Below are 26,449 nucleotides of genomic sequence, written 5' to 3' on the forward strand. Positions count from 1 at the left end.
GCGTGCATATTGATTGTAAGAACGAGTATTATCAGATTCATGAGTGATGCAATGTGCTCAGTTAAATATTTCAGGCTGCTTGTTTGGAAAGATGAAAGGGGGGAAAGGTCCTTGGCTTCTCTCTTTCTTTTTCAAACACAACAGTATTTCAGGGTAGCCCGTGTACCTTGGGTTCATCTCAGGATCGAGCTTGCCCACATACCTGCTTGCTTAAGAAACCTGGCCAACAGGCTTCAAGTGTTTATCTTTGAAGCCCTCCAGTGCTGTATTCGTTTCTCATCTCAGCCAAGCTCACTGAGACTAAGAGTCCCTAATGTGGGAGGCATTTTTAATCTGAATGCTGTGGGGGCCAAGTTACCAAGATGACCAGCACAGGGCTCTTGTCCTCTGAAACTTTTCATTTTGGGGTGAGCTTATCATCAAGAGTTGGTTTCAAAAACCAAATACTTTTATTGTGAGCCTTTAAAAGGCCAACTGATTTAATGGCCCATGCTTCTCTCAGTTGACTGTTTTCTCTTGGGAAAGGCCAAGGGAAGAACTGTCAGATATTCTGGGTACTGAACAAGGCTGACCTTCCAGCTAATCACAAGGACGGGTCCACCAACTGCTGCTTTGGCATTACACTATATAAACCCACCTCCCCACGGCACCCTCCCTCTCCACCCCCTGCTCCCTTTGCACCCCAGCTTTCTGAGGACTACTTATGATAAGGAATCACAGTTTACACTGGTTCTTTCTGGATAGGCCAGGAATCGGGCAGGGAGAAATGAATGACACAACACACCCAGCATGAAGTGCAGTGCTTGGCACATTGTGGGGCTCAGGGAGTGTGGGCTGGAATCAGCTTGAGAACTGACCGTGTCCCGTTCAGCTGGTGGCTTTCAAGAGAACTGCTTATACAGTCCATGCTTCATATGATACATGGGACATTAACGATATCAAGTCAAGCCCTGCTGAAAACCCTTCAGTGGCTTTCCCTGAAGTCGGTGCAAAATCCAGACGCTTCACTGGCTTGTGAGGCCTGGTGTGGTCCCCAGGTCCTGTTCACTGTCTCTAGACTTGCCTGCTCCCTTCCATCCCACTCTGTGCTCACCACACAGGCCTCCCTATGCTTACTCTATCTGCCAAGTCTCTTCCGGCCCCGGGGCCTTGAAACACACGGATCCCAGTACTGCCTGTGGCTGGCTCACTCGCATGCTTCAGGCCCTGGTCAAATGTCATACTGGAGGGACCACCCTGTCCATCTATTTGATCCTGCTTTCACTTGCTCTCACAATGCCTGAAGTATGATAGTTTTCCTTCATACTACCCATCTCAACCTGTAGTCATCACATGTGTTTGCTTGGTCATTGTCCATACTCTGCCCACCAAAAGGGAAGCTCCAGGAGGGAAATGACCTTGTCCATCCTGTTCACTGCTACATCTACAGGACACAGCACATGACAGGCACTCAGGAAACAGTTGCTGAATGACTTAAGTGGGTTGTGCACAAAAAACACAAATGCTCACCCTGATTAAAAGAGCAACGCGTCCTTCTCCCCTGCATTCCTGATACCTTGAACGCTGCTCTGCTTTTTTCTTTGCCACAGTACCCATAACATTCCAACAGATTACACATTTTACCTCTTGCTTACTATCCATCTGCCTGCTAGAATTTAAGTGCCACAAGGGCAGTAATCTTTGATATTCTTCCCTGATGTATCTTAAGCACCTAGAATAGTGCCTGACACATAGTAGACCCTCAACATTCAATTACTAAATAGACAATCCATACTGTAAATAGATACGTTTCTAAATCAGTATTAGATATGGGTAGGCACCCTACATATTGCTATGACAATTTGTTTGAATTTGCCTAATCAATTTAGAATAAGTTTGCTTTTATCTGATGCATTTTAGGTTGTAAAGCACTTCACGTATTAATTCTTTCAATCCCCTCACCATCCTGTGTAGTAGGCATGTAAAATGGAGATATTACTATATACTCACAGGGTTAAGAGAATTAGAAGAGTCTGTGCGGGGTATATATAGAAGCTGATATTATTGGGTCCACAGTATCAAGTGGAAACTGAGCCCAGATAGTGCCTTGCTTACAGGGGAGCTGTAATTTCGGATGGCAGCACAGTGCTCAGCCCCCCACTCTCTGCTGTCTCACGGGCATGTGCACTCACAACAGGAGTGAAGACAGAGCAGGTGACCTGATCTACCCAGCGCAGAACTGTCCTGTGCCAAGTCCAGACGGTAGGCTCACTGTATAGGATCACCACTGAGAAGCCCGTGGCAGGAACAGACCCAGGCTGAGATTCAAGAGCTAGAGCTGCCGGGGGCAGCCAGCTGGGGTCACATGCCAAGAAGTAACCAAGAAACACTGCCTGTCATGAAGCAGAATGTGTCAGAGTGGGATCGGAGTTAAGGCAAGCAGACCCCTGGCCATGAGCAGCCATCACCAGGGCAAGCTGAGCATTGGTAGAGAATGGCCCTGGGCCTGGGCACTCAAGGCCAGCCGGGCAGACAGTGGAGGGACAGAGGCATCCTCTAAGTCAGTCCTAAGGTCTGCTCCATGGCCCAGAATTGGTTACACACCTGACACCAAGGCTTTTACACCCACAGGTTGCCAACTTAAAATTTCAGTATTTAAAAAGGTTGATCATGACCTGAGCTGAAGGCAGATGCCTGATTAAGCTACCCAAGCACCCCAAAAAAGGCTGACTTTTAAAAGTCTATTACCAATTCAATTCAGTCCATGCATTCAGAAGACAAAAGGAAATGCATAGCCAGGATTTGCTAATCTGAAGTGTGTGTAATAAGGAAAATGAGTTTTCATTTGCCTCCCCTCCCCCATGAGTACTTAGATTTGCCTTCTCAGCATAGGACTGGGGATGATGCAGGCTCAAAGATCAAGAAGCTCATGCTGGAGATCTGTCAGTCAGAGTATGGCATAAGAGCAGTGAGCATGAAGCCTCAGGGGAGCACCAGGGAAAGAGACTCTCCAGGGGAGGGCCAACTCTGGGTGTGCGCTTTCTCCATGACAAATGGAGAAAAGAGTCCCATAAACACGGAACTGAGACCTGGCCAGTGAAGCTCATTAACACCCTAAATCCAAATTCTAATATCTTCACCAAGGCTTATAAGTCCTCTGCGACTAAACCCCATTTCCTGCCACTCTACCCTGCCTCGGCAGCCTTCTTTCTATTTCTTGAATATGCCTAGGATCTTCCTACCTCCAGGCCTTTGCATGTGTTGCTTCTGCATCCTAGAACGCCCTCCTAGCCCAGATGGCAGCCTACTCTTATCTCCATCCAACAATCCTTTCCCCCTTAATTAGGTTCATCCATTACATATTCTTAGCATACTTTTCTTCTTTCATAGCACTCATTATGATTGTAATTAAGTATCAACAAATGTGTACCTTTACCACAAGAGTATCAGTTTTATAAGGACTAAGACTGTTCACCAGTATCCCCAGCTCCCAGCTCTGGACTTGTCACATGACAGGTGCTAATAAAGCTTTATTAAATGAACACAAAAACAAAAAGCAACCAAACACCAAGCCTTCTAAAGCCCACTACATTGGGCACTGAAACCAAGCTTTCTGGATCTAGCATTAAGGCAACACGAATTGCCCTATTTGTCACCTATGGTAAGGGATGAGTATGTTTGTTGAGCATAAAAAAGTCAAGAGGTTGTTCTGACATGCTACAAGGAAACACACACACGTAACCAGATCAACACTGCTAGCCTAAAGCCGGGCTAGATAGGACAAGCCAGGGCCATCTACTGCCCACAAAGCTGTCATTGCTCAAACAAGTTGAAACATTGAAACACGGCTTCAAAACACTGAAAAAGGACTTACTATTTCTGCTTTGGCTCAAGTGAAGGAAAAGAACAATACTTGAAGCTCTACTGATATGCCTTGATCTGTGAGAGACAATGCCCAAAATGGAGTCACCTATGCTAAGCCCCACGTCACCAAACTGAAACATAACTTAGTTTGGCTCTTCCTGAAATGGAATCTTAAACCAGTCAGTCAGGAATCAACTGATCAGCATTAAATAAGCAATCTGCCCAATGATACCCTGCTGTCCTATATAAGGAAAGCAGCCTTGCAATAACCAATCCATTTGCCTAGTGTAACTTCCTTCTTCTGCTCCCTGCTGCCTATAAAATCTCTTGTCTTACACAGCTCTTTGGTGCTCCTTTTTATCTGTTAGATTGGATGCTTCCCAATTCACAAATCACTGAATAAAGCCAATAAAGTCTTTAAAATGTACTCAGATGAATTTTGTTCTTAAATAGTTTAAACTCAAAGGATTTGGACTTTGCCCCTGAGTGCTTGGGTTAACTTGGAAACAAACTTTTAAAATAGCTTTAAAAAAAATAAAATTTCAAAGTAATAAACATGTGGGTGTAGTATAAAAAAGCTGCGCACATGCACTGGCCCATGACTTTGAACTATGCTATGAAGAAACAGCTCACTATTGTCTCCTGCTTGTGTCAGAGCCCCCCTGGGTAGCCTTCCCAAGGACTACTTTCATGTGACACTGACATCCCACCACAAATGCATCAATGTCCTCAGTAAGACTCGTTCATTTGTTAGGAGGAAATCCACCTTATATGTCAGCCATGTCCATGCATCCAGTATTGTTCTACATACTCTGCACACACCATCTCGATTAAGCTCATGGCAACCTGATTTTGCAAATGAGAAAACTGAGATGCAGAGAGGCTGTATGACTTGACTAGAATCATTTCACTAGTGGGCAGCATAGCTGGTGTTCAGATCCAAGCAGTGTGACTCAAAAACCAATTTCAGATTTATGAACAACAAGAAGAAGAACTCGGTTTTTCCACCTCTTTCTTGGTATCAAAGTCTCATATGCTCATGACGCCAGCCTACTTACTAGTGTGTGAGTCCTTGGCAAACTGTTGGCTGGACCTGAGCAGGGCTGCCACATGCAGGGGGACAGGTTATGCCGTGTGATATGCTGTGAGAAAAGGGAGGCTGAGAGCCAGCTTATGCTCTCCTTGGCCAGGCAGGTGCACTGGTGAGGGCTGTATCCTCCTGCCAGATGGAGGGGGCCTTTTCTTTAAAATGTACAAAGATGCCATATGGCCCACCAGGTGGCTCTGTGGCGAATACATTAGGGAAATTCGGAATTCTTCGTAACATTCTACTTTAAATTGGTTTTTCTAAAAAAAAAAAAAAAAGTAAACTTCAAAGTAATATATGGTGCTCATAAATATTATTATTTTAAAGATTTTAAGTTATTTTGATGTCCAACATGGGGCTCAAACTTACAACCCTGAGATCAAGAGTTGCATATTCTACCGACTGAGGCAGCCAGGTTCCCCAAAATTATTAATTTTTGATCCACTTCTATTTCAAGGTACTATTTATCAAATGCCTACCACTCACCAATTACTGAGTGCAACACAGGGGCTCCTATAGGAAATAGGTATTGAGGGGTTCCTGGGTGGCTCAGTAGGTTAGGCGTCTGCCTTCGGCTCAGGTCATGACTGCAGAGTGCTGGGATGGAGTCCTGCATCAGGCTCCCTGCTCAGCGGGGGACCTTGCTTCTCCCTCTGCTGCTCCCTCTGCTTGTGCTTTCTCTCAAATAAATAAATAAAATGAAAGAAAGAAAGAAAGACAGAAAGACAGAAAGACAGAAAGACAGAAAGACAGAAAGACAGAAAGACAGAAAGAAAGAAAGAAAGAAAGAAAGAAAGAAAGAAAGAAAAAAGAAGTGGGTTTTGAAAAGCCAAGCGGGTGCAGAGATTAAATAATGCTCCTGAATCAGGAGAACTGAGAGGCCCCAAAGCACTGTATTAGTCTGTTCACAAAACAGAGATCTACAGAAGGATAATTCAGGGTAAGACAGGCCACGTCCAGTCTAGGATAGTGGGCGAGAGCCTGAACTTTGGTGTCGGATGGCCCTAGCTCTGTCACGTTCTGGTTGTGACCTTTGGGCAAATTTCTTAAGCTCTTTGTACCTCAGCCTCTTCATCTGCAAAATGGAGCTAAAAATAGAATCTACCAGGGTTAACACACGGATTAAATGATAATATCTATAAGTTGCTTGGCATATGTCTGGCACAAAATCAAACTGACTAAATGTTGGCTTTTATTAATATTACTATTACCAAATAATAATTAGTTGCAAGTGTCAGTAGGAACAAATATTACAAGCCTTGGCCCCAGGCCCCAAATAGAGGGAATGTGAAATTCCTCAATGGCAGGGACAAATGTTTTAGTTCACTGTGTGCCCAAAGGTCCTCATCACTCCTCCCAGAAGGGTTTATCAGATGATCATTCTACCCTAATGCAGAGAGCAGTTACATCTGAGCCTTAGCTCCTATGTGGGCATTTAGTTACAAGTATTGTCTAAATTCTTTTCTTTTTTTAGTTGCATTGTCTGTTAGTTTTCTTCTTAACAGGTGGAAAAAAAGTATTAAAAATTCAAATAAAAATCATTCAACTTAGCTATTTATTAGCGATTCTGGTAAAAGGCTTTTTATAGGAAGGAGACTAAAATAATGTTTAAGACATATACTTAAATCATCTATAAATTTCCATAATGTTTTCTTGTCCTTTTATGTCAGATCACTCAAATTATGCTATGTAAGGCAAAGCTAGCGTACCTCAGTTTATTGGGTTACCTGTTTTAGATAGCAACATTCTTTCACATTCATAAAGCCTCCCTTGGGGTGCCTGGGTGGTTCAGTCAGTTAGGTGTCCAACTCTTGGTTTCGGCTCAGGTCAGAATCTCAGGGCTGTGAGATCGAGCCCTGAGTTGGGCTCCACACTGGGCATGGAGCCTGCTTAAGATTGTCCCTCTCCTCTCTCTGTCCCTTGTCCCCTTCTCTAAAACAAAACAAAAAAAAAAAACAAAGCCTTCCCTATGTTCTGCTTCTTTACCTTTTCTGTAGACAGACGCCTGGCAGACCACGTTTGCTCCTTTCCCCTCATACCACGGGACTTTTAGAGGGCGAACATCTTGGGACCTCCTCCTTACCTCAAACTAAGAATCTAGTAACATGTCCGTTTGTTATGTAGGATTTATTTTAGAGAACACTTTGGTTTATTGATTTTACAATTTTTTAAGTTTATGTGCAAGTGTAATGGATTGATTAGATTTATTCAGCAAAAAAAAAAAAAAAAGTGGGCTCGGTTTGGGGTTTAACATGTTTATGTTCTTATTTGGGATTTTGGTTCAGGCTTCTACTGAAGTCCTAGAGGGAAATTTTTGACAACTGTCAGATGTAGTCAATAGTTTCAAGCTCTCCTTCTCTTGTACATTGAGTCGTCCTGTCTGTACAGTTAAATCTTTAGACTCAGAGGATCAAACAGTGCCTCTGCTTACACACTCTTGGGTTTAAACTCCAGTTCTGCCACTTACTAGCTGTATGAACTAGGATAAGTTAATTAGCACCTCCAGACAGGTTTTGTTTTTTTCTTTTTTTCTTTTTATTTTTTGTTTCCTTTTTTTTAAGGTTTATTTACCTATTTGAGAAAGAGAGAGTGCAAGCAAGCACGCAGGAGAGTGAGCAGGAGTGGCAGGGAGGGGCAGAGGAAGAGGGGGAGAGAATCCTCAAGTAGATCCTCTGCTGAGCACAGAGCCCTACAAGGGGCTCAATCCCAGGACCCCAAGATCATGACCTAAGCTGAAATCAAGTGTTGGGCGCTTAACCAACTGAGCTCCAACCGCTTAACCAACCAACCCAGGCACTCCCAAACCTGTTGTTGTTGTTGGTTTTTTTTTTAATCTACAAAATGGATATAACCCAGTTCTTTATAAGATTAGATGAGACAACATAGATATCTCATATTCTATTGCTCTTTTCACCCTAATTTTCTGTAAAAACTCCAGAAAACAATACCTACAACTCATTTCCTTTTGCCCATCTCATTTTGATAATAGCAACCAATTTAATACTTGTTGGTTGAAAGGTTACTGGAATCAGGGGCCGTTTTGTAAGCAGGGGTTTCTCTGAAGCTGAATGGAAAGATGGGTGGCCTGGAGAGTCTCAGGCTTCCAGGGTTTCTGGCAAGCCGAAGCAAGACTACTCCTGACAGGCTGGGCAGCTGGAAGCCAGGCTGACCCCAAAAGAAAAGAAGTTAGCTAAAAAATACTCATGGAAGTGCAAAAACAAATATTTAGCAAAATAAGGGACTGCGGGTAACCCAGTAAGGGTTCCTATATTAAGTCTTGCGAGAATATGCTGGCGTAGGTGCAGTGATGCAACTAAAAGAACAAACGTTTACTTTGAAGGAATGAGTACATGAATCATGATATTAATATTAAGATACATAAAAGCCAAATACAAAATTAGTGACTGCTGGTTTTTTTTTTTGGGGGGGGGGGTCCTACAAGCCCATTAAAGATATCACACACACCCCAACCCTACTGTGAAGAATAAGCAGAGAAGAGATCAGTGGCTTCTTTGGGTCTACACATTGCTCCTTCCATTTTGGGTAAAGGCGATGAGCAAGACTGCCTCAGACCATCCTCCTAGCCGCAGATTAGATTATTACTACTCAGTCTCTTCACACACAGAAATGGCCAAAACATCCAAGTGGCCAGCCTCACCAGTGTTAGTAGACAAGAGTTAGGGAAGGCAACACATTTTACAACCTGAGTGCTCTGTTCTCTTCACCCCTTCATTCTGTTCCATCCTCACTTCACTGGGAAGGAAGGGGGCCTTTAAACACAATAAAGAAGTTATGTCCTGAGTGGCAATCAATACTAGCAAGAAGGAGAGGAGGTGGGGCTGGATGCAGGATATAGGGAACAGGGCCACGGAGGGAGGAGCTTGGGCTCCCTCTCCAGGAGGCCTCTGCACTGATACCCTTCCAGGTAGACACACAACTCCTGGGAAGGTCTGGCTGCTGTGTCCCTGGATCTGCCCATCCTGCTCTTCCAGGTGTCGGGCTTAACAACAGGGTTGGGTCATCAAAGTAAATTCCCTAAGGCAGTTCCTAGCTCCAAGATTAGGCAGCCCCTTTAAAAAATGTGATCCCTTAAACAGAGCTTTGCTTCTGCAGCTGCTTTTTCAGGGTCGTTTTGAGGTTCTTTTCCATTTGATGACCACAGCCCATCCCCAGTCCAGGGAGCTGCATCCACAAGATGGTGCTGAGTCCACACACAGAAATGCTCGTGTCGGGGTAGCTGGTAATCCAATGCCCCAAATCTTTCTCAAAACGGGCAGAAGAGCAGCTACTGCTCCAAAATAAATGGACACTGAGTGTTCTAGGTAACAAAAAGCAAAGAACCTGCTTCTTAGTGGACGTTGCACTCTTACTCATTCTTAATTTGCCACGAATGGCTTCTAGAGATTCTTCAGATTGGGGTGGGAGGTGGAGGGGGTGAGGGGATGGTGAGGGCTCCACCCAGCACAGCCATTTCCTCCTCAGAGGAGCAGTCCTCACCGGGAACAAAGAAGGAGTCCTCAATTGTAGCCTCTGCCCGGATGACAGCCCTTTGAAGGCTTACTCTGCATGGCCCTCTCCCTGGGCTAAACATCTTAAATTCCTTCTGGTATTCCACTGCAAAGGGTTTTGTAGACCAAAGCAGCATCAGATTTGGTCCTCTCATTTTGGATGTGAGAAGATTGAGGGATGGAGAAGTCAAATGACTTGCCTAAGAGCTCATGGTCTGATCAAAACTGGTTGCTTAGGCACCTGGGTGGCTCAATGGTTGAGCGTCTGCCTTCGGCTCAGGTCCTATTCCCTGGGTCCTGGGATCAAGTCCTGCATCGGGCTCCTGCATGGAGCCTGCTTCTCCCTCTGCCTATGTCTCTGCCTCTCTCTCTCTCTCTGTCTCTCATGAATAAATCAATCTTTAAAACAAAAGAAAACTGGCTGCTAGACTTCTGGTCCCACATGCTTCACTGTACCAGGCTCAACAGGCAGATGCTGGGACCTGCTTACTAACAGCATGACCACAGAAGGACTTGACCTCCCTAAGTCTCAATCTCCTCATTTATAAAATGGAGTGAATGCTACGCACCTCACAGAGTGTGGGAAGATTAAATCAGAGTATCTGAGGACTTGCAAGTGCAAATAGTAAGCAAACAGCGCTTGGTAATTTATTTTATTTAGGATATACAGGTGTTTTTTCTTTTTTGGGGGGCATGGAGTTCTCTTTTCTTCCCCTGTTTTCTTCTTCCTCCTTGGCTTCCAAACTTCCAAGCCTGAATTTTTTTAGCTCAAAAATTCCCTCATTTATTCTGATGAAATTGAATCACGTTCATTTTGTTCCTCATCTCCAGTGTGCTGGGATATTTTTAGAACGTCAATTCTGTCTCATATTAGATCTACTGGATTTTTTTTTTTAAAAAACATGTCACACAGATTCACACTCTGGAAACTTACAGGTTAAGTTCAGAAGGGCGATGTCTCTGACAGAAAGGCAGGGCTGTTTCCTATGCCCACCTCCAGACAGTGGCAGAATGTGGTCATTCTTCTCACACATGCACACCCTTCACCCGAACAGATCGTATTTCGAGATCAGGACTTGGAAAATATTTTTCAATCTATCAGAATAAAAAAGATAAAGGCTTGGTTTCATTTCTGAGGAAGAAGGAGGTTGAATCCACACGATGAGGAAGTGACCCTGTGAAGAACAGCTCTGGCTGTGTTACCGGATTAATAGGTTAAGAACCAAGACCCTGAGACCTCAGGGAAGTGAGCTCTTACGTGGAGATTCAGAAAACTTCTGAGCTGCAGCAAAGAAAACTTTTACTTGAAAGAACAAGAGGTCAAACTCTGTGGACCTGACCTGTGGTCCCTAGGCTAGCCCCTGCTTAGAGGTGAACCGGCGTAAAACCCTGTCCAGTTACATTCTCTCAGCTCTGTTGTTTCGTTAAGCACAACAGGACTCTAATTTTCTAACCACTTGTCTCCATTCTCACATCCTCCCCAACTGGCTCATGCCATGCGTTTTTCTGGGGCTCATAGCCCAGCATCCTCATACCCTGCCCATCCCCCCCAGGAAATCAGACAACCTGTAACTGTTTCAGTGCCCATATCCACTGACCCCGCAGAACATCACCCTTCCCCATCCCAACACTTCCCAAAGGCCAACCTTCTGGACCCAAACAAAGGACAAGGACAAGGATGCTCAGCCTCAATCCCATTTAGTCCTATACCATTTCCAAATCACATTCGTACATACCATTTCATTTTCTTTTCTCACAACACCCCTGTTGGCTGTGAAATAATATTTTCATTTCAGAGACGAAGACCCTGAGGCTCAAAAAAATTAAGCCAAAATCCTAACATCATATATTGTGTAATTGGCACAGCTGGGTTTTCAACCCTGATCTTGTGACTCTGGGTCACACACTCCTTCTAGCACGCTGAACAGGAAGACTGTATTTATGTGATCCCAAATGTTAATAAATAGAAATCACCATCTCATCTTTTGAGTGCTGTTTAATGGCTTTGTTTGTTTTATGTCAAATTTGGTGCCAAATGTGAACATGTCACTCAAAAGACTACTCACCAAGAGCTATTTTGATCAACAGAACCAGTTTTTCCTGACCAGCCTATATGCTATTAATACAGCTGACCAGGTTATCATCCATGCATTCCACTTTGTGTTCTCTGCCATCTTGCTTTACCTGATGGCAAGCATTTTGTTTAGTTCACTCTGTAAAATGGGAATGATGCCTGAGATGATTATTGAGTTAGTTAAATGAAACAATAACTATGGAGACTGCAGCTAGCAAACATTCAATTAATGGCATTACACACAACTACTGCTACTTCTACAGCTTCATTACATTCATTAAAACCAAGCAGAGTTTTAAGTGTCTGATGAGATATAAGGTAGCACAGGTGCAATAATTTAGGAAGCAAAAACACTATTTCATCCCCTTGGCTTTGTTTACTCCTTTATTTCTTCCCTCATTCAGCCACTTTTTGGATGCCATAGTCTAATGGAAGAGACAGACATGCGGACAAACAGCTCCTCTGTGATAATCAAAGCGCACTAGCAAGTGGGCCTAGGACTCTGGAGCACGCAGCCTTAAACTGAGTTTGGGGAAGAAGAGTCAAGGAGAGAGAGATGGAACTAAGTCTTGAAAGACAGAGAGCATTTCTTGGAATCCCAGAGAGAAAGGGGCATTCTATTCCAGGCAGAGGTCTAAGCAAAGGCAAGCGGGCGTGAGATAGAATGACACATTTAGGGAATGGCAAGAGGTGGGTATGGCTGCCGCACAGGGTGTGGGTAGGGTCTGATGGAGATGGAGAGGGAGAGATTAGCAGGGATATAGTTGAGGAGTTTGGGATACTATCAAGACTTTGGATTTTATCATCTAGTCTAGAAGTTCTCAACCCTAAACTGCATCACCTATGGGAACTGAATAAAGAACCAACACTAGGCTCCAACTGGAGATTCTGTTTTGTTTGGTCTTGGGTGAATACTAGGTATTGCAATTAAAAAAAAAAAATCTCCAGATGATTCTAATGAGCAGCCTGGACGATAGTGAGTCATTTAAAAGATTTTCAGCGGGAATCATCTGGCAAATTTGTAGACAAATCTTTCTGGGAACCATTTGGTGAGAAGGATGTCTGGAGGGAGTCTGAAAAGAAGACAAGGAGAAGGTGGTGGGGAATGAACAGGGGAGAAAGACCTGAAAGCCATTTGGATGAAAGAATCAACTCACTGGAATTCAGAGGAGAGAGAGAGGGGAAGAATGAAGGTTAATACCCAGTTTCATTACCTCAGTGTGCCATTGGCAGGTAGGGAACCAGATCAAAGAGCTGGTTTAGGAGGACGATAATGAAGTCTGTGCTCCCTGAGGAGCCTGTGGGAGATGCAAGTGGTGCTCTCAATCAAGAGGCATCCAAAAGAGATTTTATTGCTGAAAGGAAGCTGGGCTGAAGAATTAGATGTGCACTGCATTGACACACAGGATGTGGTCGCAATCATGAGCAGGGATATTGGCCAAGGAAGGTAAAGTGGATGAACAGAAGGAACTTGAGGAATACCACTACCAAAGGGGTAACAGATGTATCAGAACCACCTGAAGGCCCTTATTAAAACTTTAGTTTCAGGGCACCTGGCTGGCTCAGTCGTTTAACTGCCTTCAGCTCGGGTCATGATCCCAAAGTCCTGGGATCGGGAAGAATAGGGTCCCCAAGTCACCTGTCCCCACCAACTTACCTGGATAACTTTCAAATCATCCTGAAATCCTACGAATTCAGCCTGAGATTTAAAGAGAGAACAGCTGGAATGCTACAAAGAGAAGAGTTCGCACTTCTAACAAGGTAGGAAGACTGAAGTCCTGGGATCAAGTACTGCATCGGGCCCCCTTGCTCAATGGGGAGTCTGCTTCTCCCTCTCCCTCTGCCCCTCCTTCTGCTTATGCTTTCTCTCTAGTGCTCGCTCTCATGAAAGTGAGCTCTCATGTAAAAACAAAACAAAACAAAACAACACTTTAGTTTCTTGGTGCCAGAGACCCACAGATTCAGAAAGGTCAGGGGTCAAGCCCCAGAAACTGATTTTTAACAAGCTCAGAGGCATTTCTGAATCAAGACAAGGACTGGACACTGTATCAGCTTCCTAATCATGCTGTAACAAGTTACACAACCTTGGTGACTTACAACAACAGAAACTCATCCTCTCATATTTCTGGAGGCTGGAAGTTCGAAATCAAGGCGTCATAGGTCTGTGCTCTCTACAAAGACTCGGGAGAACAATCCTTCCTTGCCTTTTCCAGCTTCTGGTTGTTCTGGGCAGTCTCTGGTTTGTGGTTTTGTCACTCTGATCTCTACCTACGTCTTCACATGGCCTTCTCCTCCTGTGTTGCTCCTCCCTGTGTTTCTCATAAGGCCAGTTGTCTTTGGATTTAGGGCCAGCCCACAATCCAGGATGAACTCATCTCAAGATCTTTAACTAACTTACATCTGCAAAGACCCTTTCTCCAAATAAGGTCATGTTCACAGCACCGGGATCTGAACATATCTTTTTGGGGCCACCATCCAACCTACTAAACACCATGGCATCAACTCCTCTGGATAAATGAGAGAGGGAACTGAGATCCAGAACGCCAAGCAAAATTCCCTGCCAGTGGCAGGAAGAGGAGGAAGCAAAGAGGAAGAGAGAGAGCTGTTTCAGGAACTAAGATCTGTAGCTGCACTTCCAAATCTTATGCTGCCTGAGGGACCCCAGGCTGCCAAGTGTACAGGACATGAGGAAAAAAAATCATCACAATCATAAATTAACAAAATGCTAGACTATGTTACCCTCAAAACACAGATGAAAGCCATGAAAGGCTGAAAAGGCTTGTCATTAATTCACTTCTATAGGTAGGGTTTCGTCTCTATGATGCTGTGGCCATTTTGTCCTCACCACCCCAGTAGCTTCCGGTCCAGACAAGTCACCGAGGCAGCATGGGATAAGTTATTTCCATATTTCAGAATGTTTTCTTAGGAGCAGGCAAAAGTCTCAGTCACCAACATTACAGAATATTAAGAAGGTTACACCTTCATTCTCATACCTACCGGGGTCCTCAAGTCCTCACCAAGAGTGCATCACTCATTTTTACTCTGCTACATGTCCCACATTAAAATGATTTGTGTCAGTTCCTTGACACACAAAGGTTTTCTGGCCTCGTAACACAGGAATTTCCCTCCTTGGCAACATGGTTTGCATGGCCATAAGGGCCATGGGGGGTGGGGAGGGTGGAAAGGAACCAGGTGCAGGAACCAGGTGCTGTGTTCAGGTTAAAGTCACAGGCAGGGGACACAAGCCTTCAGAATCAGATTCCTAACATGGTCAAAACCACCCCATCATACATCCCTATGGTATTATGTAAAAGGCACATCTCCCAGCCCCTGCCCCAGAGACCTGTCCCAAAGCATCTCCAAGCTGGCAAGCCCATAAGGACGGGTCTCCATGCAAGTCTGTCTCTCTGCTCCCCACACATTAACGTGCACCTGTCAGAGGGGCATCTTGTTAAGGCACTTTCCAACACGGTGGGTCACTGCCATGTGGCCCGTGTTCATTTACATCAGGGTGGAGACAGCTGAGGTACACAGTTGAGTTGATGGCTTAAGGAAACCAAGTTCCCTGACCTGCTAGTGCAATCATAAACATTATGATGGTGATGGTGATGACGCCAACTACAAGAGCTAATATTTACTGAGCACTTTCTACATGTGAGATCCTGTGCTAAGTGCTGTATAGACGTAACAAGTCAGCACCAAGAGTACAAGGGAATACAGGAGTAGCTAAAAGAGATTTAGAAAAAAAAAAAAAAAAGGCAAGGCATTATAAACTCCAGGATGTGCGGAAGGTCATTCAAGTGTCAATGGAGATAGGGGCCAGTTCTCACACTGTCCTCGTCTGGGACTAGTTAGGAAGTGGCTAACTGCTTGATATTTCAGAAAGCATCTTTGGGCCGAGCCAGTCAAAACGGGAGACTAGGTATATCACGAAATGCCTGCTGCCCTTCACAGTCACCCCAGGGCCTGGCGCCAGCCACCCCTGCAGTCTTGGCTCTATTCCGCTGCCTTGGGAGTAATGTGCCTGAACAGGGAGTGGCTTCCTTTGGTGGGTTCGTCGTGTTCTATCTGTCGTGTACTATTGGGCAGGCCGAGCACTGGGCAGCTTAATCGAGGCCGTGACGTCTCCTGCCTCTCCAGATGTCCTCCAGATATCCTTGGATGTACACGCTTGTGTTCTGCTGCTGATCCCACTGACAAATTGCTTTGCTTGTATGACACGAACACAGTTTATCTCCAAAGTGGCTCCCTTATTTGCTGTGACACAGAGAAGGTTCAGTGGCCATGACTTTTCCTTGGGATGGGTCTTGGAGAACCTCAAGCCCAGCGCTCTGCAGGAAAGGCCTGGGCAGGCCGCCACGGAGGAAATGCAGACTGGTGGGCTGAGTCTGATGGGATGGCTCTCTAACTGGCATGCAGGCAGTCCAGAGGCTGGATTCAGCCCGCAGATGTGTTTCATCTGGCCCTACAGTATTTTTTAAAAATTTCATGCCTCTGGTTTGCCACCACTTTACGATTCCATCTTCTTGTACCCAGCCTGCACTGAACATTCATATTACCTTCCTGGTCTGTATGTATCTGAACTTTAGACCCTGATCTACAATAACGTAAGTATAAACCACTTAGAAGTTTTATCCTGCCTACAACGTTTCAGTCTCTGTACCGTGATTCACTGTCCTAAACTTTGGTGATTCACTGTCCTCTAAAATTTATGTGGTCAAGTATCCGTATTCCAGCTTCCATAACTACTAAAGTATTCCATCTTAATGAAGGACAGGTGGTGAGAAGCTGTGACACAGAATATATGTGCATCATAGAATATATTCTTCAGGATCCCTCCTGTTCATGTTTGTTCATTAAGAAAATTTCTTAATATATGAATCCTAGAGGGCAGAGTGGCAGATAGTAAACTCTTCGCTTTGCTCCAAAAGTCACTTTAACCATAAGGTTAGCTTGAGCTCCACAAAATCAGATTGACACTCCTGGAAGCACCTGGCTTTCCTTCTCAAACGGGGCTCCGTACTCCTCATTAGCAGATGATGTGGTGAGGGGAGCAATAACTGCTGAGAATGCACAGGCATTTACCAGTAGCTCCTTACTGGGTCAGAGTAATTTGGACGATACCATGCTTCACTACTATATGACACAAATAACGATTCCAAAAACCAGACCACAGAAGCGCAGCCTGGGCAACCCAGCAGTCAGAGCTTCAAACAATGGGATCAACACAATAAAGCATATCCCCCAGGATCACAAGTGTCTCCAGGGAATCTCTGCAAACTCCTCAGTAGAACAATGGTGGTCAACCCGAGGAAGCAAATTCAGCTCTAGAGACCCTGGAGTGCGGGGTGGGGATGCAGAGTTGATCCTTCCAGCCTCTGGCCTCCCGAAGGAAAGCTGCGGATGCTCTTGCCCTGTCCTGCCACACTTCCTTCCCGTTGTCAACAGACAGCCCATGGTTGGCAGTCTCTCCCCACCTCCCCACCACGGGTAAGGTGCCAGCACACAGAGATCATTTTCACAGACCCAAGCTCTCATATATTCGAGTCCACGTACTACTTTCCTTGCACACACATTTCCTCCTCCCGTTGTTTTCCATCATTTCTCTTCCCCCACCCACTTTTCCAGTTTGAAGCCACCGCTGCCCACACTGCGATCTCTGGAGTGAGGCCAGGCATGGCAGCCCAGATCCCCGAGGCAACATGGGATTGTGCAACAGTCACCTCCTCCCAGGGTCCAGGAGATACAGGTGACTGGCAGGGCGGTCGGGCAAGCCCACGGGCAGGTCGGACGGATGTACAACTAGAGGCACAAGAGTTTCTGCACTGTGGGAAAGTGGCAGAAGCTCTGGCTGGTCACACAAATGGACACACAGCGGTTTAGACAAAAGAAATGGCCTGGGGAAAACTGGTGGGTGGAAAAGGCTGGAGAGGGGGTTAGAATATGAAAGGAACTGAGTCCCAGGGAGCTTCTGCCAATTTCTCTCCAGAAAAGACACTAAATTGAAGCCGAAGGATGGTTTCTGGCAGTAGGCACGTATCCGAATAGTTCCCCGGCTCACCTGTTGGACTAAAAGTGGCGGGGGGGGGACAGGGAGCGATCACAGCGATAAATACGTTGTCTACACTTAAAAAAAAAAAAAACTGAAATCCCCAAACAAACCCAAACCCACTGCAGATAAAAACAACCCGCAATAGGCTGTTTAAAAATTATGCTTTTAAATATACTGATCTAAAAAAATCTGAAGAACAGGCTGTTCTGCAGAACAGCTCGAGTTTCTGCTTGTGCTTTCATTTTAGAAAACAAATGCTCAGAGACTCCACAGTGGGAGGAGCTTCATCACACAGGGATTCAAACTCACAGAAAATGGCCACCGGGTTTAGAAGCCTGAACACAACAAACAGGACACTCGACGGACCTTCTGGGAATACACGGCGCTTACCTTTCGCGGCACTAACCATCTAGAGACACATAGAACCTTTTTCTCCAACCAGTAACGTAAATCATGGCCTCCAAAGGATTTGTTTGCTGAACGCCACAATGACTAATCACCCGACTTTTTTTTTTTTTTTTATCTTCCCTAAGCAAGGGAACCTCCTGGGGCGAAGAAATAGGTCATTTTTTAATGTAAGGTAGCGACTAGGCTCCGAGGTAAGACTCCCATTTAAACTTCATTTAAAAAAAAAAAAAAAAAAAAAAAAGCCCTCAAAAAGTATTTCCTAAAATAGAGAAGCACCAAATCACCTTATCAGAAACTCGTGACAATAAATAGAAAAGAAAGTCTTAAAATAGATGATTCAAATGTGGCAAAAAGTTCTTGAGTGATTTCCTGAAAATGTCAAAACCAAAACCAAGTATTAAGAGTGTTAAATATACAGCAAAATAGGGCAAGAGGCCAACCCTGCCGTGTACGTTCGTTTAGGAAAACATGTGTTTCCCAGGTAATCAACCCGTGCTTCTGTGCACAAAGTCAAATCATAGGGGGTAGTGGCTAAAGAAACTCCAGAATTGCTAGACCTGGACAGGAAAAAATTTAAAGGTCTGGTTCTTTTTTTTTGTTTGTTTGTTTTTAACCCTATTTAGCCCAGCACTTGGGGTAGGCTACATTCTCTAACGTCTGAGTAAAACCCCATTCAAGGCCTCATGTCCATGCCACTCACTGCTTTTTCCATCTATCCTGGTGCCTTCTGCTTCCTCAGGGTGGTCCTCCCATTAAAGCAAAGATGGAACACCACAGGAGGTAGGGTTCAGCAGCAGGCACCCAGGAAGCAGGTATGACTTTGGCTACTGTGAGATAGTCAACTGCTTCCACACACGAGCATAAATACAGCGCGGAGACCTTGAAAAGCCTCGCTCTTTGAGCTCACGTCAGGGACTACAAGACCAGAATAAGTAGGTGTAAGCAGGGACAGACCAGAATATTGATTTTTTTTTTTTTTTTTAGATTTTATTTATTTATTTAAGTGACAGAGAGAGCACGCGTGGGCAAGAGTGAGCAGGGGGAGGGGTAGAAGGAGAGGGAGAGAGTCCCGAGCAGACTCCCAACCCAGGGCTCAATCCTACCACCTTGAGACCATGACCTGAACCAAATCAAGAGTGGATGCCCCAATCGACTGAGCCATCCAGGTGCCCCACTGAGTAGATTTTTTTAAAGAGGAAATCCTCACTTTGTTCTAGAAGTGAATAAACCTTCTATCAGAGCTAATCAGAAGTCTTTATGTCTACATGAAAATGCATGCAGGTTTAGGGAGACTGTGATTCCAAATGTGGGTCCCCCTGGCCTGGCAAGATAATATATCCGGCTTTGTTTTTACTGAATTTGTGGTCTTATTATCTAATTGTGATCAACTCTACAAATAATCAGAAGTTGTTCTAACACACGAACAGGAAAAATAACACAAACAATATGGGGCCTAGAAACAATATCCAACTCACAAAGCAGGAAGGAAGGGACAGCTCATATCTATCTCACCTTGCACAAAGCCTGCATTCATGGATTGCTGAAATAACCCCAGGATGTTCCTCTAGGATTTAAATAGCCACTAGTTTTCTCATGAAAATGCAGCAGGGGATGAACGCATGTATAAAAATGGCCAGCAAAACAGGCCAGCATAACACACGCATACCAGTGGCCAGTGCAAGCTGGGTTGTCTTCTTCATATTCCTTCAGAAAATACTTAATTCCTCTCAAAATTAAATTATTTTATAGCTTAGTAATTTGCATTGAAATAAAAGAGAAAAAAGCACTTTCAAAAATAGGAATCCACCTTCTGCTTCTCCCAGTTTAAAAAGAAATTTTCTTGACTACTTTAATTGACAAGAATCCCAGTGGTCAACAGGATGGTAGTTTTGCATCATGGTGTCCAACTGGGTACTTGAAGCCCAGCAGGCATTATGGTCCACTCTCTCTAATGGAACAGCTTCAGCCTCTCTTTAAGCTTTGCTTTCTGACTGCCATCTGCTTTCCTGATCACCTGCCTTAAGAGAGGACCCCCCTCCTTCTGCAGAGAGTGAACTGGACTAAGCACTGGACACTGGGTTCTCTTCCCAGTTTGCTACTACCTGTGTGATCCTGAGTAAATCCCATGATGTCCCTGGGCTCCTATATTCTTATCTAAAATGTGAAGAGATGGGGCTAGTTTATTTCTAAGGTTCTTTCTGGCCACATAATTTGACAACCATAATTCCCTACCTCCCACTTGATTATCTTCTGATTGATTCCCAGCCAGTCTCCATCTGTTGGTAAGCATCCTAATTTTCCCAAAGCAAGCAATCTCCCATCCTTAAATTCACACACTTTCCTCAAAAGTGTAAGGTAAAAGCAGAACCCAGAATCTGACTGGTATTAGTCATTCTATGAGGAGAGTCAGAGGGGACTCTGAAATCAGGACCCCTGGCAGACCTCAAGCATGGTGTTAACTCTCACTCCACCTCTCTACTTGCTTATCGTGGCTCCTCTGCTTCTTTGCTGGAGAGGGAACATAATTCATCTTGAAGCCAGAAGAAACCTCGGTCATCACTGAGCCATACCTTCCTTGGTCACAGATGAGGAAACCAAGCCAGCAAAGTTACATGACTTTCTTTCCCCAGGTCACACAGTGGGACACAGGGACAAGTCTCAGGCCTGCCGGTTGGTCTGGTTTCTCACACCATGGTGAGTGGTTTTTTTTTTTTTTTTTTTTTTTTAATCTCCTCCAACCTCCCTCTGCAGGGCTCTGGGCTCTTTCCCTCTCCCCATCATAAACTTCCTTAGGGCCTCAGAGGGTAATCAACAAACACTTGCTGAGCACCTCCGGCAATCCCCCAAGGAGCTGTTCTCCACTTTCAACTGGCATAGTGACTCTGGGAACATTTAGCGCTGCAAAGGACAGTAACAACTATAGCAAGACACAAATCGATGGTCTTATCAGTGTAGAAATCCACTGGTGTTTTCAGTTTAAAAGGAAAGCTTGCAGTAGCATATGGATGGTAGATAAGGACAGGTGGGGAAAACTAGGAGGCCCCATGAGCGTGGGGTCTTAATCTGGTACCTGGCACATAGTTGATATTTGTTCAACAATTTCAAGTTTGTGCATTAGCTGTGCTCCACTTGTTTCTTGTCAAAAGTTCTGAGGTTACAATAGTATCAGGGACAAAGGTCTCTAAGCTAAAATCAGAAAGAGTGATCTATTTCATATTATCTATCTGTGCCTGGGGAAACAATACGGTGTATGGAGAGAAGAGCCTGGGCTTTGGAGTCAGACCCTACGGTGTGAAAATCTCATCAACTGCATTACTGATCCTCTCTGCCTCGATTTCCGCCACACCAGGTTATTCTGATATTCTAATAAAGATGGCTGAAATAATGCATGGAAGGTATAGAACTCACTTCATGAAAGTTGCTCCATCTTTTCCCCTTAGGCACGATAGGAATAGAGAAAGAAACTCATTTCTAGGAAGGTTCCAGGCCACTGGCATCCTCCAACAGAAGCAAACCACCAACAGAATGCCAAGGGTATTACAAAAGGACCTGGTATCATTTTAATAAACATATTCACATTAAGTTATCGGATTTTTAAATTATGTACAGGGAGTATAAAGCTCAATTCAATATGAACAAGTCAAATAAGTCTTATATTCTCCACACTTAGCTTAAGTATCACGGATAGACATATGTCTCAATCCCTTCTTGTGAATAAGCAAGGAAGACAGCGAGCACTAGGAGGAAAAAGAGGATCAATTCTTCTCTCATCTATAAAATGAGGTTGGGATGGATGAGCAAAATGAACTAACCTAAAAATTCTATGATTCCTGGATGCAGACAGGCAGAGAAAGGAATCAAGTTAGCAGAGATGTTTACCAACCAGAGGACACTGAGTCAGACAGAAAAACGCATCAAAATATATTTTAATGGCATCACCAGGCAATGTTGCTGCCATTATATTTCCTGCAGGAAGAGAAGTTGATATGGAGGCTACACGTCACCCGGTACTGCTGTGGATGTGCTGCACACCAAGACGGTTGGGGGATGAGAATCCCAGCATGCCTTGACTATCTGGGACTCGTCTGTTTTTATCTTCTTACAAATATAATCCATTAATGTTAAGTCTCAAGTTTGCCCCTTTCTCTGCTTCCTAGAAACTGGCACTTGTTAATCCTCACCTTGTCCTGCTTGTCTAAAATGAAGATTCCTAGGCCCTCCCCCAAAATCTATATACTTAGAATCTCTGGATTGGGGGTGGGGGTGTCAAGGACCACATTTTAATGCATTCCCCAGGTGGATTCTGATCCATACTAAGTTGCCAGTCAGTTGAATTATCACGGGATAGATTAGCTATAATGGGAGGAATGCTTTTTCCTTGATAAAATCAACACATTAAAATGAGTCATAAAGATAATGCTTTGTATATAGATGCATATTATACAGAAATTTGCATATCTATACAAGGTTGTAAGGGGAAGGGAATCAACATTTATTAACTTCCTACTATGGTACAGATCCTGACCAAATTATGTATTACTCAATCTTCAAAATAATCTTATTTGAGTTATAGATGGAAAAAGTTAGGCCCTGGGAGTAACTTTTCTGAAGTCACAAGCCTGGAAAATGGCCCGGTGAGGTTGTGAAACTAGATTTATCTGACCCCAGTCTTCTCATTCCATTGTATTAAGCTCATATGCCCATGAAAACACACACACACAAACACGCGCATGCGCGCACACACTTTCTCTCTCACACATACATATAGCCATTTAGTAAAAGGCAAAGGAATTAAAATACTTTTAGCAAACCTCTTCCATCAACAGAAATGTAGTTTTCAACAAACTTATCCTACCAACAGCTATTCTTTGGTCTGTCTACTCACAACCATATTTAACAGTTGGAATTTTAGTAATCAGAAGTGTTTTGGGGGACTCACTAGGATCAAATTTAATGGTGATTCTTGATTAGTACAAGCTACAAATTCTTGTGAATGAAACCATTTAATATTCATTCTGCAAGTCATATTACCTCAAAGAGAAAAGTGTCAATAATGCGATGTAGCCTCTGTCAATCCAACAGCGTCCTGAGCCCAGCCCCCCCCTCCCCAGAGTCTGGTACTTCCGGCTCCCTCCACTAGGAAGCCTCTTCTGCTGGCTGGTGGAGTCTGTTCCCTTGTAATTCTTCCTTGCTCTCTTGCCAGACTTCTCACTAGGTCCGTCCCCTAGGTCCTTCTTTCTTTTCCAATAAGGCTCCATCCTCCATCTTTGCTTCCCTATATTCTCTCTCTATATAATCTCCCATCTCTTGACTTTTTCTTAGATCTTAATGACTCCCAAGCTAGCTCTGGCCCTCCTCTGTGCACAAAGCCCCCCGTGAGCTGTCACCACCTCAAACTCAGCACCTCTCACATGGTGCTCCTTACCCACCTTTGACGTTTCCCTCACAGGCAGCACTACTCTGGGAAATTTCAGTGGCAGCTTTAGCTATTCCTTCTTTACGGAAATGTCACATTGCGTCTGTTCTCTCTTTCGCATCTGTTCTTTCCTGTTTCACTGCTATCACCCATTTCAGGCCTTCCCTTCCAACAGTCCTACCTTTCCTTGATGGGCTGTGGCAGCCTTCTAACTGGTCTCCCTGTCACCAGTTTCTGCCCTGCCTTTTCTCCTGCTCCATCTCCCCATGAGCTACTCACAAGAGCATGCCCTGGATGCATAGCTGTGACACTCCCCTGTTCAAACATATTCAATGACTCCTTTTGGTTTAATACATTCATATTTCCAAGCTTGACATTCAAGACCATTATTGTTCGCCACTGAATGTTCTGTTTTATTTCCCACTTGATGCCTGTATAGGCCAGTTCTACTCAACTGGACTCACTACCTTTCCCTGAATATGGTTCATGCTCTCTTGTTCTCCTGCTGTTCTTCCTATCTCAAATGCCTTCTCCCCATCTCTCTCTTTTAAAAAGACTTATTTTTTTAAAAAGATTTTTTATTTACTTGAAAGAGAAAGAGCATGTGCATGAGCAGGGGGATACAGATAGAGAGGGAGAAGCAGACTCCCCACTCACCAGGGAGCCAGATGTGGGCCTCAATCCCAGGACCCTGAGATCATGACTTGAGCCAGAGGCAGACACTTAACTTACTGAACCATTTAATATTCTGTATTAATAGAATAGTAACCTGCATCTATAATAATAGGGCACCTATAGGCCCTAGGTGCCCCTATTTATTTATTTTTAAGAGAGAGAGAAAGAGGAGTGGGGACAGAGGGAGAGAGAGAATCTCAAGCAGACTCTCTGCTGAGTGCAGAGCCCAACTCAGGCTCGATCTCACAACCCTGAGATCATGACCTGAGCTGAAATCAAGAATCGGACATTTATCTGACTGAGGCACCCAGGTGCCCCTTCTCCCCATCTCTTTTATGGAAATTCTACATCCTTCAAGGACTTGCTTAAATGCCTTTTCTCAAGAAAGAATCCCTTGATTCCTAGAAGTAAAAGAGCCTTTTCTTTTTCAAACTACCAAACTATCTTTTTTGGCATTTACCACACGGTGTTTCTGCATATTTTATTTCCTCACCTACATAATAGGCTCTGAAAGGGAAGGAATCAGATCTTTTTTGCTGCCGAATCCTCTGTTTTCTCTAGCACAGTGATGTACTCATGTAGACACTCAATAAATATTTGCTGTGTAACATTTGTAGAACTCCTAGAAATTTACAAAGCACATTCACATTCAACATCTCATTTGTTCTATCTGGAGTTAAGTTTGTTATAAGCAGCATTCAAGACTTACAAACTGATTTCTGTTGCTTTTTTTTTTTTTTTTTTTTTTTTTTTTTATTTCTGTTGCTTAATGCAATTACTGGAGCTATCTCTAACTTTGTATTCTGTAAATCAGAGCATCTTAAATTGTTTTACCTTTGAACACTCCTAGTCCTGGGTAACCTACAAAGCTAGAAGAGAGAAGCATTTAAAGTTAAAGAAAGCTTCCTTGCCAAACTGCTTTCCTCTATATCTGTTGGTTAAGTCGACAAATAAAAGACCACTATAAGCAAGTGACAGTAATGGCAAAGTCAGAATTTAAAAGAGAAAAAATTCCTTTCTTTTTTGGGGGCAGGGAGGAGTAGAGGGAGAGAGAGAATCTTAAGAATTGACTCCAATGCTGGGGTCCACCTCACAACCCTGAGATCATGACCTGAGTGAAAATCAAGAGTTGGATGTTTAACCAACTGAGCCACCAAGTGCCCCAAGAAGAAATTCCTTTCAAGATTTTTTAAAAGATCTATATATCCTTAATGGGTCAATCTTGAACATCCTTGGAGCTAATATTCTAGTATGTTAGCAAAAGCAAATCTCTAACAGTTGGACAAATAATTCCTTCCTAAGAGATTGAACATAATTAATAATCATGATTGTAAAAATACAGCACATTTGGTCTTGAATACCCAAGTGCCTTATAGGAGCTTAATATACATTTGTTGAGTGAACACATCAATGAATTAATTCAGAGAAGATCTTACTATCATTTCTAAGTTGAAAGTAAAAGTTTTAATAGTTGGATGGAAGTATAGGTTAAATTTGGAAAAAAGAGAAAAATTGCATCGAAAGGCAAGAACTATGACATGCCAGCGACTCAGGTCTCTTTCTGCAATACCTCCCACTCTGCCTGCTGGAGAGGCAGGTGAATGAGGGGTGAACGTCAGGCACAGCCCATCTGACTGTCTCTTTGAAGATTAGGCTACAAACTCTTGGAGCGGGCAAGCACTTTGCCTTGAACTTTGTGGTCCTAGCATTGTGCTTTGCATATAGAATGTGCACCATACGTGCAGTATGAGCTATATAGCCCTCCAGGACCTGTCTGAATTTTTTCACATGTTAATCCTTCACATCTGTTCTTTACCTTGTAGAGGTATTGTGAGAAGTAAATAAATAAATAATCCAGCACTTTGCTAGCTGTCAGTTCTTGTCTACATAAAAACTGCAAGTGTCCTGGGGGTGGGCTCTTCATGTGTGCACTCTCCATGCCTAACGTGGTACTCACCCTACAGCAGGCCCTGAGCTGGCTACATGACTGACTGAGATCCAAGCTGTGGTCCCACCTCGGCCCAACCCACTGGGGTGCCCTAAAGAGTCATTTAAACTCTCTGGGCCTCAATGATGTCTGTGGGCCCTTCCAGTCTGGACAAATCTGAGATCTACAAAAAGACTTCTAGAAGCTCCCATGATAGTCATTGGCAGAATTGGAATGAGAAACCAGTCGTCCGGGAGCCCTGTTTCACTTAGCTCCTCCTTCATCACAGGGGCCTCCTGTCTCCTTAATAACAGTTCACTTAAATGTCATTGTCACTTTGTAATCCCCCAATCTGGTCAATTGCTGGCACAAATCAGATGCCCCTTGGGAGTCATTCAGTCCCTCAGAAAAATCCCTTTCTTATTTCATACGGACTAACATGAGACACAAATTCAGTTA

At 44.0% G+C, this 26,449-nt stretch overlaps 1 protein-coding gene across 33 annotated transcripts in view; it reads right to left on the bottom strand.

Annotated features, from left to right (window-relative positions):
- ZBTB38 (zinc finger and BTB domain containing 38) overlaps positions 1-26,449 on the bottom strand; it is a 132,924-nt gene that overhangs the window by 19,383 nt on the left and 87,092 nt on the right. For 17 of the 33 annotated variants that reach the window (XR_012014852.1, XR_012014850.1, XM_072792451.1 and 14 more), the window contains one exon: positions 10,373-10,533. The exons of 14 other annotated variants lie outside the window; for them this stretch is intronic. Coding sequence is in view for 8 of the 19 variants with exons in the window: in XM_072792451.1 (XP_072648552.1) it covers positions 10,373-10,472 (100 nt within the window). In the remaining 11 variants the exon portion in view is untranslated. Of the gene's footprint in view, positions 1-400; positions 8,701-10,372; positions 10,534-17,954; positions 26,251-26,449 lie in introns of those variants that run through there. 2 more of the 33 variants (XR_012014853.1, XM_072792471.1) reach the window with 2 other exon arrangements.

This window comes from Canis lupus, chromosome 22 (assembly GCF_048164855.1).
Source record: "Canis lupus baileyi chromosome 22, mCanLup2.hap1, whole genome shotgun sequence".
Taxonomy (NCBI): domain Eukaryota; kingdom Metazoa; phylum Chordata; class Mammalia; order Carnivora; family Canidae; genus Canis; species Canis lupus.